At 51.4% G+C, this 17,622-nt stretch overlaps 1 protein-coding gene across 4 annotated transcripts in view; it reads left to right on the top strand.

Annotated features, from left to right (window-relative positions):
- HM13 (histocompatibility minor 13) overlaps positions 1 to 17,074 on the top strand; it is a 40,700-nt gene extending 23,626 nt beyond the window's left edge. Inside the window, exons 8-14 of one of the 4 annotated variants that reach the window (XM_036826347.1) lie at positions 1,802 to 1,885; positions 6,967 to 7,003; positions 9,370 to 9,472; positions 13,758 to 13,843; positions 15,595 to 15,741; positions 16,357 to 16,519; positions 16,641 to 16,730. In XM_036826347.1, the coding sequence (XP_036682242.1) occupies positions 1,802 to 1,885; positions 6,967 to 7,003; positions 9,370 to 9,472; positions 13,758 to 13,843; positions 15,595 to 15,741; positions 16,357 to 16,519; positions 16,641 to 16,646 (626 nt within the window). In that variant the 3' untranslated portion in view covers positions 16,647 to 16,730. Of the gene's footprint in view, positions 1 to 1,801; positions 1,886 to 6,966; positions 7,004 to 9,369; positions 9,473 to 13,757; positions 13,844 to 15,594; positions 15,798 to 16,356; positions 16,520 to 16,640 lie in introns of all 4 variants that reach the window. The other 3 variants (XR_005016525.1, XM_036826348.1, XM_036826349.1) reach the window with 3 other exon arrangements.
- The last annotated feature ends 548 nt before the right edge of the window (positions 17,075 to 17,622 follow it).

Genomic DNA, 17,622 nt, shown 5'->3' with positions numbered 1-17,622 from the left:
CCTGAGGGCAGAGTATTTGAATCAGCAGCCTCCCAGAACCAAGGGTGTAAGGTGAGGGCCGTTCTTCAGAGCAAGAGAACAGATGCTGGGCAAGCCAGAAAGAAGAGCAGCTATGCCGTACGTGCTGTGATGGATGAACCCAGCCAAGGTGTCAGGACAGCTTTCCTGGGTCACGAAGGATGAATATGTGTTTACCAAGCATGCAGGGGCAGTAGGGGCATTTGAAAGAGAGAGTACAGCTTCAGCCAAGGGCTACAATTAGGAAAATGTATGGAGGGAACAGAGAGTCGGGGAGGGAATGTGGCTGAGTTTAGGGGAGCAGCAGAAAAGAGGCCAGATATGGGGAAGCCAAGGATGGCATGTCAAGGAGCCTGGACACTGCCCAGTAGGCAGTGGATGAGCCGTTGGAAGACTCTGAACAGGGAAATGACAGTCATCTCTGGTTTCTGGTGCTTGAAATTTGGTTTTCTGGCTTGGGGAGAAAGCCCGTTGCCCTCCACTGCTAGGAGTGGAGCTGAGAGGCAGTCTAACAGAGTGGTTAAGTGGACAGATGCTGAAGTCAGGAGGCCTGGACTTGAATCCCAGATGTGACATTCGCTGGCTACGTGGCCTGAGGGAAGAGACTTCAGCTCCCTGGGCCCTGGTTTCCACATCTGCCACTCAGAATTGAACGGCACCAGGTTTGGGAGGATCAAATGAGGAGAGCTGTAAATCACTGTGATTGTGCGTTCAAGGCAGGAAGAAGCAGACAAGGAAGGGCCTCTGTACAATTCATTAGGGAAGCACAAGCTTGCCCAGAACCCCCAGCTTACCTCTGCTTACTTACCATTGGCCAGAGCTGGGTCACATGACCACTCCTAGCTGCAAGGGAAGTCAGGAATTTGGGGACCAGATTGTCCTGATTGTCTTAGCCTTATGCCACACTTGATTCATCCCCTGGGAGGGCGGCCCCCCACAAAAGCAGGACTGGGTTAGTAAAGAAGGCATGAGGAGCAGTTAACAATGTGTGCAAATCACCTAATCCTCACCACAACCCTATGGGGTCAGTTCAGCTGTTGTACCCATTTTATAGGTGAGACAACCAAGACCCAGAGCAGTTAAGTAACCTGTGCAGTCACACAGCAGAGCCAGGATTCAGACCCACACAGTCTGACCCTGAAGCCCACACATAACTGCTCTCTGCTCCAGGCGCCCATGGATGAAATCCAGCTACAGCTGCCTCTTGCCATAACTGGACATACAGGGAGGCATTTCTCTCAATCTGTATTTATTCAAACAAGCTGGCCAGCAGGATTTCTGAGTAAGGGGCTCTAAGCAAGGAATTTATAGCTATGTGACCTCTTCACCCTCAGCAGATAACAGAAACAACCTGTAGCCCAAGCTCTCCCTGCTTCAGAACAAGGGTCTGTCCACACCCCAGCTGCAGTGAGATGCAAAGCCTATTAGATGCCAGCACCGTGTGGGCTGTTTGATCTTTTATATACTAGGCTTTAGGGTCAATCCCATTTAACCAGAGTTCTAGCTATAAAAGGGCATTGAAATTGTATGACATGTGAGTTACAGCTGAATAAAGGCATTAAACCTTTAGCCTACGTGATCCTAGATTCTTCCCTGCTCTAACCAGCTGTGATTCCAGATGGAGACATTGCCCTTCAGCCCTTCGACATCCTCTCAGCTCCCCATTCCCATCCCCCCACCCAGAAATGCAAGTGTGTAAGTTCCATACACCAGAGGTGGAGGGCTAGGAGTCAGAGTGAGCTGGGCTCTCACCACCTCCTCGCATCCCTGCCTCCCCCTGCAGTGGTGTTTCCCCAGGATCTGCTGGAGAAGGGCCTGGAAGCGGACAATTTTGCCATGCTGGGACTCGGAGACATCGTCATTCCAGGTGACCAGGCTGAGGTGGGGGCCACAGTGCAAAGGGTGGAGGGGGCTTCCCTGGAGAGGGAGGAGTCCTGTGAAACACAGCCTTACCCACCAGGAGACGGAAGGAGAAAGGATTAGGCTGGGAGATCCCCCCGCCCCCTGCCCGGGGGTCTGGTGAAAGGGTCCACCTCAGCACACATTGTGGAGTGCCGGTCCTGGGCCAGGCCCTGGGCTGGGCACTGGAGGGACAGTGGTGAGCAAGACTGCCCCTCACGGAGCTTCTGACTGGGTGAGCAGACATTACTCAAGAGCTACAGAAATAAACGTATGTGACAGACTGAAACACACTCTAAAAAAGCACGTTCTGTCGCAGTGTTAAAGGAATCTGATCCCCTCACACACTTGCACGTGTACACACCCCTTCCCAGTGTTTTCAGGTAAACAAATGTGCTAGAACTGCCACAGTCCCCTTGGTCCTTCTCTCCCCAGTGCTGGGAGGGCTCCAGGGAGAACATGCACTGTGTGTGGACACGGGGCACCATGGCTGTGGGCTCCTTTGTCTGCAGTCTTAGCAGAGGGACAGGTGGCACGCACCTGCTCGACTGCACGAGCTGGCCTCTGAGCCCATTATCTACGTGTGGGTGCTAGTCAGCGTGCCTGTGGATACAGGGACAGGTGCCCCGTGTGCAGGTCTGAGCGTGGACATACGTCCCTGGCAGCCTGCAGCCCGAACTACCTGGGGGCAAAGCTGAGCTGCCTCTCTGAGGGCAGCTGAAATGGCTGAGGCTTGGATGCTGTGTGTCTGCGAGATCCAGGCCTGGTGACAGGGGCACGGAACATCCAAAGAGCACTCTTACTCCCCTAGTCCCAGAGGCTCAGAGTCAGAGGATTAGAAGCACCCCTGGTGCTTGCTTAAAAGAAGAAAGTTTGGAACAAATTAAAAGCCAATTTATTTTCCAGTGTAGGACATAATAGCAGTTCTGCTAGTAAGCTGGCATGGTACAGGCACTTGTGATACCTTCCTTTTGTGTTACGTATGATGGTGAAGCAAAGGCTTTCTCTCTTGTGCCAGTGAGGAAACTGAGGCTCAGAAATGAAGGGACTTAAGGTAAATTCACACACTGGGAAGCAAAAGGGCCAAGACTCAGACCAGGTCTATCTGACTGCAAAAAAGGTTATATTATCAGAACTGCTTTTATGACAGTAATAACAATAATAAGATAGTCCCAGAACTATCATTTGTCAAGCACCTGTTGTTGGCCAAGCACTATGCTGGGTGTTTTTTAATATGTTATCTTTGCTACTTCTGGCAGCCCGATGAGGTAGAGGGTGTTTCCATGTTACTGATGAGGAAACTGAGGTTGAGAGAGACTTGCCTAAGGCCGTGGGGCCATGGTCTTGAAGCCAGGTGTTCCCATAGCCTGTGGTGCTGGGAGGAGGGAAGCAGCTCCATCAGACTGAAGAAACTGAGTCCCATAAAGCATTCATCTCGCCCTGCAGGGGAGGGTCTGTCACAGGCACCCGCAGACTTCCCCACTGTCCTTGTTGGGTGGTTCTTGGCTTGAGGCCTGCATGGGACATCTCTGCATATCCCCATATTCCTGTGTATCAGTCTTTTCAGCAGTCACAATCAGTGTGAGTTACTGCACCCTCACAGAGCCTCGGGGATGATCTTGAAGGAAGAATGGGTTGTGGGGTGTTGCTTTGAGGATCAGATGTGTTATTGTGAGTAAAAGCTCTTGGGAGCTCTGGCCCGTGGATTAGTTGAACAGTTGTAGAATTCAGCTTCCAGGGGCCACTGAGTTCCCAGTTTTGTTTCCAGAACGGCAGCATTTGTCTGTTCTCAGCACCCACCAGCTCCCTACTCACAGTCTTCAGGGAGGACTAACTCATTTTCCTCTTTGAAATTAATCACATGTTGCCAGTCAGTGCTTCTGATGAGCACAGAATGTTTTGGCTCCTGAGAACCTGCTCTCAACTGAATGAGGTTCAGCCCTGCTCTGTCTGAGCCCAAAGATAAGTCAGGGAGACAGACACACAGATGGACGTGTGTGCAACATGCAGAGGCCAGGCTGGCTGGCTGTGTCTCAGGGACTCAGGTTTCCAGCGTGACTGGGCTCGGTTTTGAAGTGCAAATAGTGCAGTGGGTGGACAGAGTTCACTGTCCCTGCCTCAGCTCCTGCAGGACCTCCCAGTGGTCTGCTTGCTCCTACTCTTTCTCCCTCCAGCCAAGCAACTGCCATGGGGGCCTTTTTCAAAATCTTTTTAGGTTATTCTCCCACTTAGAATTCTTCCAGTGTGTCCCCTTACTCCCACTCCTCTCGTGCCCATGGGGCCCTGCGTGGCTGGTCCATCCCCAGCATCTCCTGCTCTGGGCTGCAGCCTTACTGGCTCCTTGACCCCTGCCACACCTCCTGAGCCCTCTTTCCTCTTTGCACACGCTGTTCCCTCTCCCTGGCAAGTGTCACTTCCTCAGAGAATTCCTCCTTCCTCCTCACCTCCCCCCAGCCTGGGTCTCATCCCATGATAGACCTTCCCATGACACAGGAAGCACCCTTTCACAGGCACAGTCTTACATTGATTTTTTTAACGTCTTTATTGGAGTATAATTGCTTTACAGTGGTGTGTTAGTTTCTGTTGTATAACGAAGTGAATCAGCTATACATATACATATATCCCTATATCCCCTCCCTCTCGCACCTCCCTCCCACCCTCCCTATCCCACCCCTCTAGGTGGTCACAGAGCACCAAGCTGATCTCCCTTTGCTATGCGGCTGCTTCCCACTAGCTAGCTATTTTACATTTGGTAGTGTATATATGTCCATGCCACTCTCTCACTTCATCTCAGCTTACCCTTCCCCCTCCCCGTGTCCTCAAGTCCATTCTCTACGTCTGCATCTTTATTCCTGTCCTGCCCCTACGTTCTTCAGAGCCTTTTTTTTTTTTTTTGATTCCGTATATATATGTGTTAGCATACGGTATTTGTTTTTCTCTTTCTGACTTACTTCACTCTGTATGGCAGACTGTAGGTCCAACCACCTCACTACAGATAACTCAGTTGCGTTTCTTTTTATGGCTGAGTAATATTCCATTGTATATATGTGCCACATCTTCTTTATCCATTCATCTGTTGATGGACACTTAGGTTGCTTCCGTGTCCTGGCTATTGTAAATAGAGCTGCAGTGAACATTGTGGTACATGACTCTTTTTGAATTATGGTTTTCTTAGGGTATATGCCCAGTAGTGGGATTGCTGGGTCGTATGGTAGTTCTGTTTTTAGTTTTTTAAGGAACCTCCATACTCTTCTCCTTAGTGGCTGTATCAATTTACATTCCCACCAACAGTGCAAGAGGGTTCCCTTTTCTCCACACCCTCTCCAGCATTTATTGTTTCTAGATTTTTTGATAATGGCCATTCCGACTGGTGTGAGGTGATGCCTCATTGTAGTTTTGATTTGCATTTCTCTGATGATTAGTGATGTTGAGCATCCTTTCATGTGTTTGTTGGCAATTTGTATATCTTCTTTGGAGAAATGTCTATTTAGGTCTTCTGGCCATTTTTGGATTGGGTTGTTTGTTTTTTTTGATATTGAGCTGCATGAGCTGCTTGTAAATTTTGGAGATTAATCCTTTGTCAGTTGCTTGGTTTGCAAATATTTTCTGCCATTCTGAGGGTTGTCTTTTCATCTTGTTTATGTTTTTCTTTGCTGTGCAAAAGCTTTTAAGTTTCATTAGGTCCCATTTGTTTATTTTTGTTTTTATTCCATTTCTTTAGGAGGTGGGTCAAAAAGGATGTTGCTGTGATTTATGTCATAGAGTATTCTGCCTATGTTTTCCTCTAAGAGTTTTGTAGTGTCTGGTCTTACGTTTAGGTATTTAATTCATTTTGAGTTTATTTTTGTGTATAGTGTTAGGGAGTGTTCTGATTTCATTCTTTTACATGTAGCTGTCCAGTTTTCCCAGCACCACTTATGGAAGAGGCTGTCTTTTCTCCATTGTATGTTCTTGCCTCCTTTATCAAAGGTAAGGTGACCATATGTGCATGGGTTTATCTCTGGGCTTTCTATCCTGTTCCATTGATCTACATTTCTGTTTTTGTGCCAGTACCATACTGTCTTGATTACTATAGCTTTGTAGTATAGTCTGAAGTCCAGGAGCCTGATTCCTCCAGCTCCATTTTTCTTGCTCAAGATTGCTTTGGCTATTCGGGGTCTTTTGTGTTTCCATACAAATTGTGAAATTTTTTGTTCTAGTTCTGCGAAAAATGCCATTGGTAGTTTGATAGGGATTGCATTGAATCTGTAGATTGCTTTGGGTAGTACAGTCATTTTTCACAATGTTGATTCTTCCAATCCAAGAACATTGTATATCTCTCCATCTGTTTGTATCATCTTTAATTTCTTTCCTCAGTGTCTTATAGTTTTCTGCATACAGGTCTTTTGTCTCCTTAGGTGGGTTGATTACAAGGTATTTTATTCTTTTTGTTGCAATGGTAAATGGGAGTGTTTCCTTAATTTCTCTTTCAGATTTTTCATCATTAGTGTATAGGAATGCAAGAGATTTCTGTGCATTAATTTTGTATCCTGCTACTTTACCAAATTCATTGATTAGCTCTAGTAGTTTTCTGGTAGCATCTTTAGGATTCTCTATGTATAGTATCATGTCATCTGCAAACAGTGACAGCTTTACTTCTTTTTTTCCGATTACTTACATTGATTTTTGTTAATATTCGATCAGCATGCCCTGCCCCCTCGGCTGGGCTCTGAGAGCAGTGGTTTTGCTTCCCCCTGTATTGCGTACGGTGCCTAGTGCTTAGGCACCCTATAAATGTTTGGTAGGGTGGGCCCAGTGTGCCACACTGTGGTGCTATGAGGTGCCAGGTCAACGTGGTCCCAGACCAAAGCAAAATCCTGGGACCGTCTCATTGTTCCAGGTGGCCTGAAGGTAGAGAAATGGGATTTCTGCTGGCAGTTAGCAGTGTCAGCCACACCCTTGGCCCCTGATGATTGCTCCGTGGCTGAGAACAAGTGGGGACCCAGTTGCATATTAGCTGACTACCCTGCTCCTCCTCTACCACTGTCTAACCTGGCTTTCTCCCCGCAGGAATCTTCATCGCCTTGCTGCTGCGTTTTGACATCAGGTAAGCCGCTTAGGCACGCTAATGCTCAGGCTCCACAAGGGAGGGGCCTCCCCTGGGCAGGGAGGTTCTCTGGGGTTCTTCAGCTTCCAGGAGCCCAAAGGAGGTAACTCGGGACCACACCTTCAACCCCCACAGCAGCCAGGGCAATTCCGATTTTATCTGCATTTTGCATCTTGAGGTTCTAAGTGTTCAAAGAGCCTGGAGAGAGTGGGGCGAGGTATGAATCACAGAGTGAGATTTAAACCCAGAGGGTCCTGGTGGTACCCATAGAGCTTTCTCACCGTGTGATCTTGGCAAGTGAACTGACCTTTCTGAGGGAAGGTTTCTCATCCTTAAGTTAGTAGTAAACAGGAGCTCCTGGCTGGGGCTGACCGAGAAGATGTGGAGGGAGTGCTGAGCACAGGCTGACCTCAGCGGCTCCCAGGGAAGTCCAGCTGCAGGCTCCGTCGTCATCATTATCGCTTTTTATCAGCCCGGGGTCAGGTCACCGTGTCCCAGCTGCTCTAGCTGTTCCGCACCCTCTCCTTACTCAGACATTTTCAGCCCATTGTAGAAAGTGAGCACAAGGGCGAGGGAAGGGGGCCAAGTGGAGCCACCCCTTAAAACTCAGAAAAGGTCACACCGAGTTAATGCACCTGGTCAGCCGGGCCTGCCACCAGTAGGTGGTGCTCAGTCTTCCCAGTGGAGGGCTTGCTGTGTGTGCGCTTAATTTTGAGGTGGTTTATGAACTTTTCTTAATCTCCTTGGGTCCAATAGTTGCCAAAACAGTAATAGTGTTGAAAGTGGTAGTGAGAAACTCAGTGCCAGTGTCATGGAAATCCAAGTTGCATGTGAAACTTTAACTTTTCCTCACTGATGTAGATCTGGGTTATTTGGGTAGTGCCACTGTGGAGCCTTTGGAAGGGACCTGGCCAGTCTGTAAGTAGAAGCACATCTTTGCCAGCTGCTCTGCCCCTAGATGTTCAGAGGTAATATAAAGAGCAACCCACGGGAGTCTCCAGGCCATTTGCTAGAGATACAGATTCAGCTGGCAGCACCCTCGGAGGAAGGATCTCATTCCTGGCCTGGACTTGCAGGATAGGCAAGTCCTTCCGAGATGGTTCCAGAATCTGCGTGACATTCCCAAAGGGAATCCGTTACCCTCCAGGCTGCACAACAGGACAGGTCTCAGTGTACTGGCAGCTCCAGGCTCAGAAGCTGCCAGGGTAAGGAGGGAAGGGCATCAGAAGTACTCATTCATTCCACAGATGTTGCTGGACACAGGCAAAGGTCCTGAGCTGGCATTGTGAAAGGGCATCAAGTGATGGCAGTGCCAGGTTGCACGGGTCAGCTCTTCTGAAGCTGATCTTGGGTGAATCTCCCAGGAAGCCACTGGCGTTCTATGCATGTAATCAGCATCCATTCAGTATTCACAGCGAGTTACTGAACTATTAGCTCCACTGCGCTTAAACGAACTTGGCTGTACAGTTTCTGTATCAGTGTTCCTCAAAGCATGATCCACCTGTATCAGATTCAAAATGCAGATTCCCCAAACCAACAAGGACCTACTGTATAGCACAGGGAACTATACTTAATATTTTGTAATAACCTGTAAGGGAAGAGAATCTGAAGAAGAATATTTATATATATATATATATATATATATATATATATATATATATATATATATATATGTGTATATATATATATATATATATATATCTGAATCACGGTGCTTTCCACCTGAAAGTAACACGATATTATAAATCAACTATACTTCAATTTAAAAAAAAAAAGCCAAAACTAAAATTACGAAATTTAAAAAAAAAAAAAATGCAGGTCCCCAGACCTATTAGATCCAACTCCCTGGGAATTGGACCTAGAACTCTGGGTGTTTCTTTTGTTTTGTTTTTGTTTTTGTTTTGTTTTTTTGGCCATGCTGCGTGGCTTGCGGAATCTCAGTTCCCCGACCGGGGATTGAACCCGGCCACGGCACTGAAAGCCCAGAATCCTAACCACTAGGCCACCAGGGAACTCCCATACAGCTCTGTATTTTTTTAACATGCTGTCCAGGTGATTTTTATGCTGGCCTGAGCTTCCTAGCCACTGTTCTAGGTTATAGCATTTGATATTCAACAACCACTAGGGAGATGGCTCGTGGTTTTCCCATTTTGCAGATGAGTAAACTGAGGCTGAAAGAAGGAAAGTGACTGGTCCAAAGACACTTAGCTGGGGCAGAATCAGAGTGCATGCCCACCTCCAAGCCCCCGGCCCAGAGCTCAGCCACCCCACACAGCCTCCAGGGTCTTCCCCAGCTCCCCTCCTCCTCACTGTTGCTCTGCAGTGCCTCAATCTCACCCTCCTCTCTCCCCACATCATCACTGAAGCTTGAAGAAGAACACCCACACCTACTTCTACACCAGCTTTGCAGCCTACATCTTCGGCCTGGGCCTGACCATCTTCATCATGCACATCTTCAAACACGCCCAGGTGAGCATGACTGTCCTCGGTGTATCGGGAGTGCTTTCATTGCAAGTGATGGGCACTTACTTGTCCCACATGCAGGCAGTCCAGTGGTGTAGAGCAAGAGTGTCTGTGATTCTCTTGGCCTTTTCACCTGTGGTCGTTGCAAGGTGACTGCCCTACTTCAGGCAGCACATGCACACTGGTGGCAAGGAGGAGAAGGAGGAAGGATGCCAGCATGCCTGTCGCCTTCATCAGGAAGGCGACACCTTTCTCCGAGTCCTCTCAGCAGATTTTTGCCCACATCTCCTGGGACAGATCAGTGTCACTGGGCCCCAGCTGTAACGTGGCCATGGCTTCTCAGCCTCGGTAGTGGGAGCAGACAGAAGAACGGGATCAGGTGGGTGTTGGGGGTCTCAGCCCATTGTCCACCCACCAGGTAAGTGATAGGATGTCAGGGCCCCCCTTCCATCACTCCCCAAGCAGGCCAGGCTCTGCCCCCTTCTCCCACCTAGATGGGTACTGAGCTGCCACAGAGTGAACCAGGCTGGGCTGGAGCTGAAAGCTGTCAGTGTGGCTGGAGAAGAGGAGCTGGGGAGGGGAAAGCCAGCAGACAGGGTTGCTCTCTACTGGAAATAAGAGCACTCCCCATGTGTCAGGCTCTGCTCAGTACTTCACGAGGATCCTGTGAACAGATGAGGGAACTGGAGTTCAGGTGCTACGTGGCAAGTGTGTGGTGGAGCCAGGATTCAAACCTGTGTCACATGAAGACCAAGCCCAGGCTCTGAACCCCCGGCCATGGGAGAGGCAGTGTGGAGTGGAGGCTAAGGGAGCCGTGGTGTGAATCCAGGCTCCACCGTCTGCTTTTGCAGGACTCTGGGCAAGTTGCTGAAGTTATACTCAGGATTCCTCATTGATTCATGAAAACAGAAAATGAGGATAAATAATAGTAGCCACCTTGGGGTCGTCTGAGGGTGAAATGAGTTAATATAAGTGAAGTGCTCAGAACCATGCCTGGCCCAGTTAGTATTACTGTACCCCCTCCATCCTCCCCTCCTCCTCCTCCCTTCCCCCTTCCCCAGGGCACCGGCCACAGAGAAGCCACATTTAAATTAATCACAAGAGCTTCTGGCCAGTTACTCTGTGCCAGGCACTGTGCTAAACCCTCTCGCTCATTAACTCATTTAGTCCTTAAAATATTTTCATATCTACAATGTCTGTGAAATCGATACTGTTTTACAGAAGGTCCAAGGTCCCCTGGCCCATAGAGAAACCAAGAACCAGTGGGGAAGCACCTCTCATTCACTTCTGCCCCAAATGGCCTTGGAAGCTCCGCAAGCTGAGAGGGACATGCACTTGGCAAGGAGGGCGCAGGGAGTGCTTGGGCCTCCTTGGAGGTCTCTTCCCCAGCTGTCAGTCCCGTGAGGGTCCAAGCCCAGAGCTATTCCACAGAGGGCCACCAGGTGGCAGGCTTGCCTTCTGCCTGGGCTAGACTCAGAGAAGGCTCCATTGGGAGCTCTCACACAGGCTCAGGGCAGAGGTGGGAGGGGTGGTCCTCTGTGTGGGAGAGAGAAAAGGAACCTTCCCTGGGTGACAGAGAAAGTCAAGCTGAGACCTGGCTGGAGCCCTAGACTCCTGGTCTCAGGCATCTGCTACTCCCCAGCAGCAGCTCAGCTGTTCTCCCCAGTCATCCACATGGGCATCTCTCTGAAAATCTTTTTTGGGATGGGGATCGGGACACAAGGGAAACCTGTTCTTTGAGCTCCTTTTCCCTCTCCAAGACATAGGCAGTCCCAGTGCGAGCAGTTCCCTAGGTAGGGGTCACCTCTGCCTCTGTGCTCCCATTTGGCTTCTATCAAAAATGCACTCCAAGCCAGGACTAGCAGCCTCCTAGAAAGGCCTTTAATGATGATCAGGTGTCCTCATCATACGGACGGAGGGGGAAGCCCAGAAAGGAAAGTGGTTTATCTGTGGTCACACAGCAGAGCCAAGGCACGATGGAGGGGCAGGAGTCCTGACCCCAGCTCACTGCCCCGAGCTGTACATCCCATCCTCTCCTTAGCACTGACTTTCTTTGGAGAGGTTCCCTGATGCCTTGAGAGGAAAAAAAAGAATAGGTTTGTATCCCTGTGATACTAAGCAAACTCACTTCTTCCCAAAGGAGCCCCTCAGTTGCTGCCAGCTCTTAAGTGAGGCAGGCCATGGTGGGGCCAAACTTCTCACCCTCCTCCTGGGAAGCCTTCTATTTTGCCCAGCCTGGCCTTGGTGAAGAAAATATACTGGACTTAGAGGCAGAGGAACCTGGGTCTGTATCCTGACCAACTGTGTGATTTAGGGCAGATCCTTTTTTCTCCTCTGATCTTCAGAAAAAGTGATCTACTTTTCAGAAATTAAATTTTAATCAGTTTGTATTTGTTTTATTTTTATTTCATTAATTTTTGCTTTGCCTTTATTATTTTCTTCCTACTTTGGGGGTGTTTATTTTATTCTTTTTCTGGCGTCATGATTTGAAAACTGAGATTGTTTATTTCCAGTCTTTCTAGTAAATATACTTAGGGTTACAGATTTTCCCCTGAGTACTGCTTTGGCTGCCTCTCACAAGTCTTGGTGCACATCTTTGTCGTTGTGATTTCTATCATTCTTGGCCCAAAGCCTATCTCATAGCAAAGACCTGATGCAGGAGAAGAAGCTCAGCTGCCCAAGTTCAAATCCCAACTCAGCCACTTAACACCCTGTGTGACCTCAGGCAAGTCATTTCCTTCTGAACCTCAGTAGCATCATCTGTAAAACTCAGATCCAAATGATTAGGGTGTTATTAGTTTCAAGAATAATATATATGAAGTGAGGTAGTTCACAGCTCACCCATGGCAGGAGCCAGGAAATGGTCTGATGGTCAGCCTCAGGAGACTGTGGAGCCCTGTTCTCTAGCCAGGGGCTGGCTTTGCCTTTGGAATGATGTCTCCTTCACCCTCACCCTAGTTATCTCCAGGACACCCCTTAATTTTGTGAGCATCTGTGAGGAAGCCATTGGCTTAGTATTTACCAGGCCCTCTTCTGAGTACCAGGAATACAGCAGTGAACAAGACAGCTGTGGAGCCTGCCCTCATGGAGTTGACAGCGTAACAGAAGACAAACTCCAGCCTATAATGGCACAGGGATGTTTCAGTCCAAGTTGCCAGAGAATGTTGTGAAGAATTGCAGGGGGAGTGGGGGGGCTGAGAGTGTGCAGCAAGAGGGCCTGACTCCATGCAAGCAAAGGCTGCCGCACAGAAGTAACAGCTGAGCTGAGGTCTGATGGAGGAGGAACCTAGGCACGGGTGGGAAGAACATCCCAGAAACGGCACATGCAGAGGTCCTGTAGCTTCAGGTGACAAGGAGGACCAAAATGAGACCAGTGTGGCCAGAGTAGGGCAGGGCAGGTGAGGTTGGAGAAGGAAGCAGGGGTCACATCTCATGGGGACTTCAGGCTGCTGGGAGCATTGGGGGCCATGGAGGGTTGATCAGTAGCATGAGGTCCAGCTTTCAGATGCTGCAAGGAGAAGAACAGCTTTGGAGTCTGGGGGGTGCCCAAGTTCAACCTCCAGTTTGCCATTTAGACCTCCAAGGCCTGGGCTACCCCCTCTCCTCCCGAAGCATCAGCCTTCCTTCCGTACACAAGGAGGATGGTCACAGCAGGTGTAGAGATGAACTGAAGCGCTCCCCAGAGGCTGAGCTCGGTGCACACAGTAGGTACTCTGGGAGTAGGGCCTGTTAGTGTAATTGTCCCATCCTCCAGACCCAGCTTCACCAGGAGTTTCCTCACAGGCTCTGGGCCCAGACCACCTGGGCATGAATCCCGGTGGAGCCAATGACCAGTTGGGTGACCTCAATCCAGGCCACAGAAAGTACTCCATCCATAGCAGCTATGTCGTAATCATTGTCATTCTAACAGCATCTCCTGGAGCGTTGTTAAAAGTGCAGACTTCCAGCCCCAGACCTAGGCAAGCAGGGTCTCTGGGAATAGGACCAACTCAGGAGGTTGCAAGTTGGAACCTGATGTCGTGGGCAGTTGGGATGCTGCCATCCAGACTCATGGGCGCCCTTAAAGCCCTGCATACTTGAGTTTCTTTGGGTTTCTTGTGTTCCCTCCCAGAGAAGAACAGCCCTGGTCTGGAGTCAGGAGCCCTGGGTTTGGGCCCAGCCACTGACTTGCTCTGTGAACCTGGGCAGTCAGTGTCCCTCAGTCACACCCAGGAGAGGGTTGGGGTGATGGGCACAGCCCTGAGCGTGTGCCCTGCCCATCATTGCCTCACCAGCCTGTGTTCTCTCTCAGCCTGCGCTCCTGTACCTGGTCCCCGCCTGCATCGGCTTTCCTGTCCTGGTGGCACTGGCCAAGGGAGAAGTGACAGAGATGTTCAGGTAAGAGGCGGCAGGGGGCAGAAGTCTGCATGGCACAGGTGCACCTGCAGGCAGCTAGTGGAGCCTGCCAGGGCTGTTGGTACATGTCTCCAGGGGAGCACTGTTCCCACCACTGGCCTTACCCCTCTCCCTTTCCACCAGCACATGGGTGCCAGGCCCGCGGGCACCAGCGGAACCCTCCTGGGGGCCAGGAGCCAGGGGAGGGCAAGGCCTTGAGGCTCTCGAGGCAGCCCCCACACCCAGATGCCAGCTGAGTCTTGAGAAGGAACTGGCTGGTGTAGATTCCCCCCCAGGCTGCCCCACTGTTGGGAACCCTGGGTTCCCATTCCTGACTCTGCTGCCATGTGACTTCAGGCATGTCCTTCCCCTCCTCCAGCCTCAGTTTCTACACGTGAGTAATAGAGGGGACCCTAGTGTGATGGAAATGCCCTATTAGAAGTCAAGTGTCAGTCCCCATCCAGTCGCCTCTGTGGCTGTAACCCACAGCTAGCTGCTTTCTCTCTGTCTCAGTCGCACACATACCCCTTCCCCATGGCCGTCCGCACACGTGCCACACCGATGATCAGCCCCACCCTGACCCCAAGGCCTGCATGACTCCGACAGGTGTCTGCTCCCCAGCAGCACTGACCCCACCCGCCAGGGACCCAGAAATAGCTGCCAGCTGCAACTGAAGCTGCCCACTCAGGGGCCTTCCACCCAGCTCCACCTGCCTGGCCTCCCGGTTGTCCCTCGAGCGCCTGCCAGAGCCTTCTGTGCACCTGGCTGCCTGCAGGGGAACCTGTGACTCACCCCTCCCCCGTACCTGCCTCTGCCCTTCCTAGGAGCCCGAGGCTCCCAACCTGCCTGCTCGTGGCTCCCGGCCTGGCAAAGCCCTGTGGACTCTGAGGCAAGGCTGGGGGTGAACTTGGGGGAAGATCTGGGGGACCCCTGGGGGCAGGGGTGGGACCTGAGCCCTGAGCTCAGTCCCTACCCTCACCCTCGGCTCCCAGCCCCCACTTGGGGTCACCTCCCCCGCCAGGACAGAGGGTGCCTGCCTTTAACCACTTGGTGCTTGGTTTCTCTAAATGTTCGCCCACATGGGCGCCCCACCTTTCTGTCCCCCACTCCCCAGGAGGTTCTTAGATTGAGGTGATAAAGCAAATGGTCTCTCTCTTCTCTTTCTGCCCATCTCTCTCCCTAATTCTCCATCTTATCTTTGGTTTTACTTTTCTTTTTATTGGCACTCTCCTTTTTTTTTTTTAATTCATTTACTTCTTTTTAAATAGGTAACACATGCACATCGGTCAAAATTCCACAGCATGAAAAAAAAAAAAAATTCCATAGCATGAGAGGGACAACCCCTCAGACCTCAGCCACCCCCAGAGGCCAGCTCTGTCCCTGGACATTCAGAGACATCTCTGCACCTAAAAGCACGTATGTGTGTACACATTCTTGTGCAGATAGTGGCATTCTTGGAGCATTCTGCATCTTGATTTTTCACACAAGGGTGTATCTGAGAGATGTTTCCGCAGCAGCACGTATACATCTAGGGCATCCTAGTTCTTTTGCAGAGTGTCCCCCTACGTAGGTGCATCTTTTTTTCTTTGTTCTCCAAGTAACACTGGCTTCTTTCCACAGAGCCGGAAAGTGCAGAGATAGATAAAAGTAAGACCCAGTCCTGCTCCCTGCTCCTTGGAAGAGAAGTCTCTGTCCTCCCTTAGTCTCTTCCTCTCCATCTCTTTTTTCTGTCTCTCTGTCTGTCTCTCACACAGCTACGAGTCCTCAGCGGAAATCCTGCCTCATACCCCGAGGCTCACCCACTTCCCCACAGTCTCGGGCTCCCCAGCCAGCCTGGCGGACTCCATGCAGCAGAAGCTAGCTGGCCCTCGCCGCCGGCGCCCGCAGAATCCCAGCGCCATGTAATGCCCAGCGGGTGCCCACCTGCCCACTTCCCCCCACTGCCCTGGGGCCCAAGGTAGGGCAGACACCCCAGCTCCAGTGTACAGGGCAGGGAGGCTTGCCAGGGGCAGGCGGCAAGAGGCAGCTCCTCCCCCACCAGCAGGCAGTCACAGTGCCCAGCCGCAGGGTGGGGGAGCAGGGCCCCAGAACCCTGGTGTCCTCACCAGTACTGTGGGGCTCATGTGACAGTGGGTGTCAGCAGCCCGTGTCATACAGCAGTAGACACTGTTACCACTCTCCGTATATGTATAGCCTTGGGCAAGTCACTTTCCTCTCTCGGAAACCTCTCTGTTCATCTGTAAGTGGGCACGTGCCTGCCTTGTGGGGTTGATCTGGTGAGGAAATGTGAGTATGGTTCTTGGCATGAGCTCACTTGCTCAGTAAGTGGAGCCCCTAGTAAGAGTTAAGCAGGGTGTCCGCCTGGGAGAGTGGCACCCTGCCACTTGCCAGTAGAGCAGCCCCCTGCCTGCCCGCACCCCTGGGGCTGAGCTGTGACTCCTGCCGTGTGCCCTGGGAGGCAGCGCATCTCCCGTAGCCTCATCCTGGCTGCCCCTTTTTTCCCCCATTCTCTCCAGTGGAAGGTTCAAGAAGCTTAAAATTGGTCTTCACAAGCCCAAGCCCAACCTCTCCCATTTGCCGCTGCCCTTGCCACCTCTTGGCACCACCAGGCACAGAGAAAGCGGAGCAGGCAGCCTGTCTGAGGAGGGCGCACAGCGGGGCCGGGCCAAGTCCTGGAAGGTGCTGGGCCGAGGATGTGTGCGCCCAGGGGTTTCCCCGCGATGGTGGGAGGTGGGGCACAAAGATTCTGCTCTTCCCTCCTCTAAATGTGTCGTCATCGTTGTTTTGTTCTTTCGGTCAGCTATGAGGAGTCAAATCCTAAGGATCCAGCAGCAGTGACAGAATCCAAAGAGGGAACAGAGGCCTCACCATCGAAGGGGCTGGAGAAGAAGGAGAAATGATGCGGCTGGTGCCTGACCCTCTGAGGGCCAGACACACGGGCGGGGTGGTCCCCCCCCCACGGGCCCGCACGGCCGCAGTCCTGCTGAAGGGGACCGGCAGCTCCAGGAGAGGGGCAGGGGCAGCAGGCTCCCTCCAGCGGGGCCTCCGGGGCCTGGTCCCCTCTCCCCCTTCTCTGGCCTCGCTCTGCCCCTCCCCATCGCTGCCCGCAGAGGAAGCCCCAACTGCCCCCACCCCCCGCAAGGTGCCAGGTGGGAAAAGTGGGTCTGATTTTTAGACTTTTGTATTGTGGACTGACTTTGCCTCACATTAAAAACTCATCCCATTGCCCGGGCAGTCCACTGTGCTTCTGGAAGGTTCTTACCCAGTATCTTACAATGGGTTTACTAGGTCTCACCCTCCCACCCCAGAGACTTTCCTATAAGGAAGGGGACTGTGGACCGTCGCAACCTGTGTTGAGGCCCTGACCTCTGGGCCCCTCCTTCCTGTATGCCCACCCAGTGCCTGGCCAGTATGCCAGCTCAGCACCCCCAGGATACTCTCTGGCCAGAAGAGGGGGCCCTCGAGCCGGCTCCCCCGCCATCCAGTTTTCCTGCCATGCTGCTCCCAATACTTGGGGGCAGTGAGGGTGCTGGACAGCTGCTGGATGCATTACCTACTGCCGGAAAGGTTTGCAGGGAGGAGGCTGTGGTACCAAAAGGCTGACCTGACTCAGCAAGGGGATCATTATCTGTAAAGCCAGGGAAATGGGCAGGGCTGTGTGAGCCCCAGGAAAGAGTTTGGATTTTATTCCCAGGCTGGCAGAAGTCATCTTCTGTGATCCTGATGTCCCCACGGCTTCAGCTGGAGAGCACTTGGACTCTAGGTTGCCCTAGAGATGAAGG

The sequence above is a fragment of the Balaenoptera musculus genome, chromosome 15 (genome assembly GCF_009873245.2).
Source record: "Balaenoptera musculus isolate JJ_BM4_2016_0621 chromosome 15, mBalMus1.pri.v3, whole genome shotgun sequence".
Taxonomy (NCBI): domain Eukaryota; kingdom Metazoa; phylum Chordata; class Mammalia; order Artiodactyla; family Balaenopteridae; genus Balaenoptera; species Balaenoptera musculus.
Note: the sequence above shows the minus strand (reverse complement) of the source record. Positions and strands in the feature narration are given on the sequence as shown.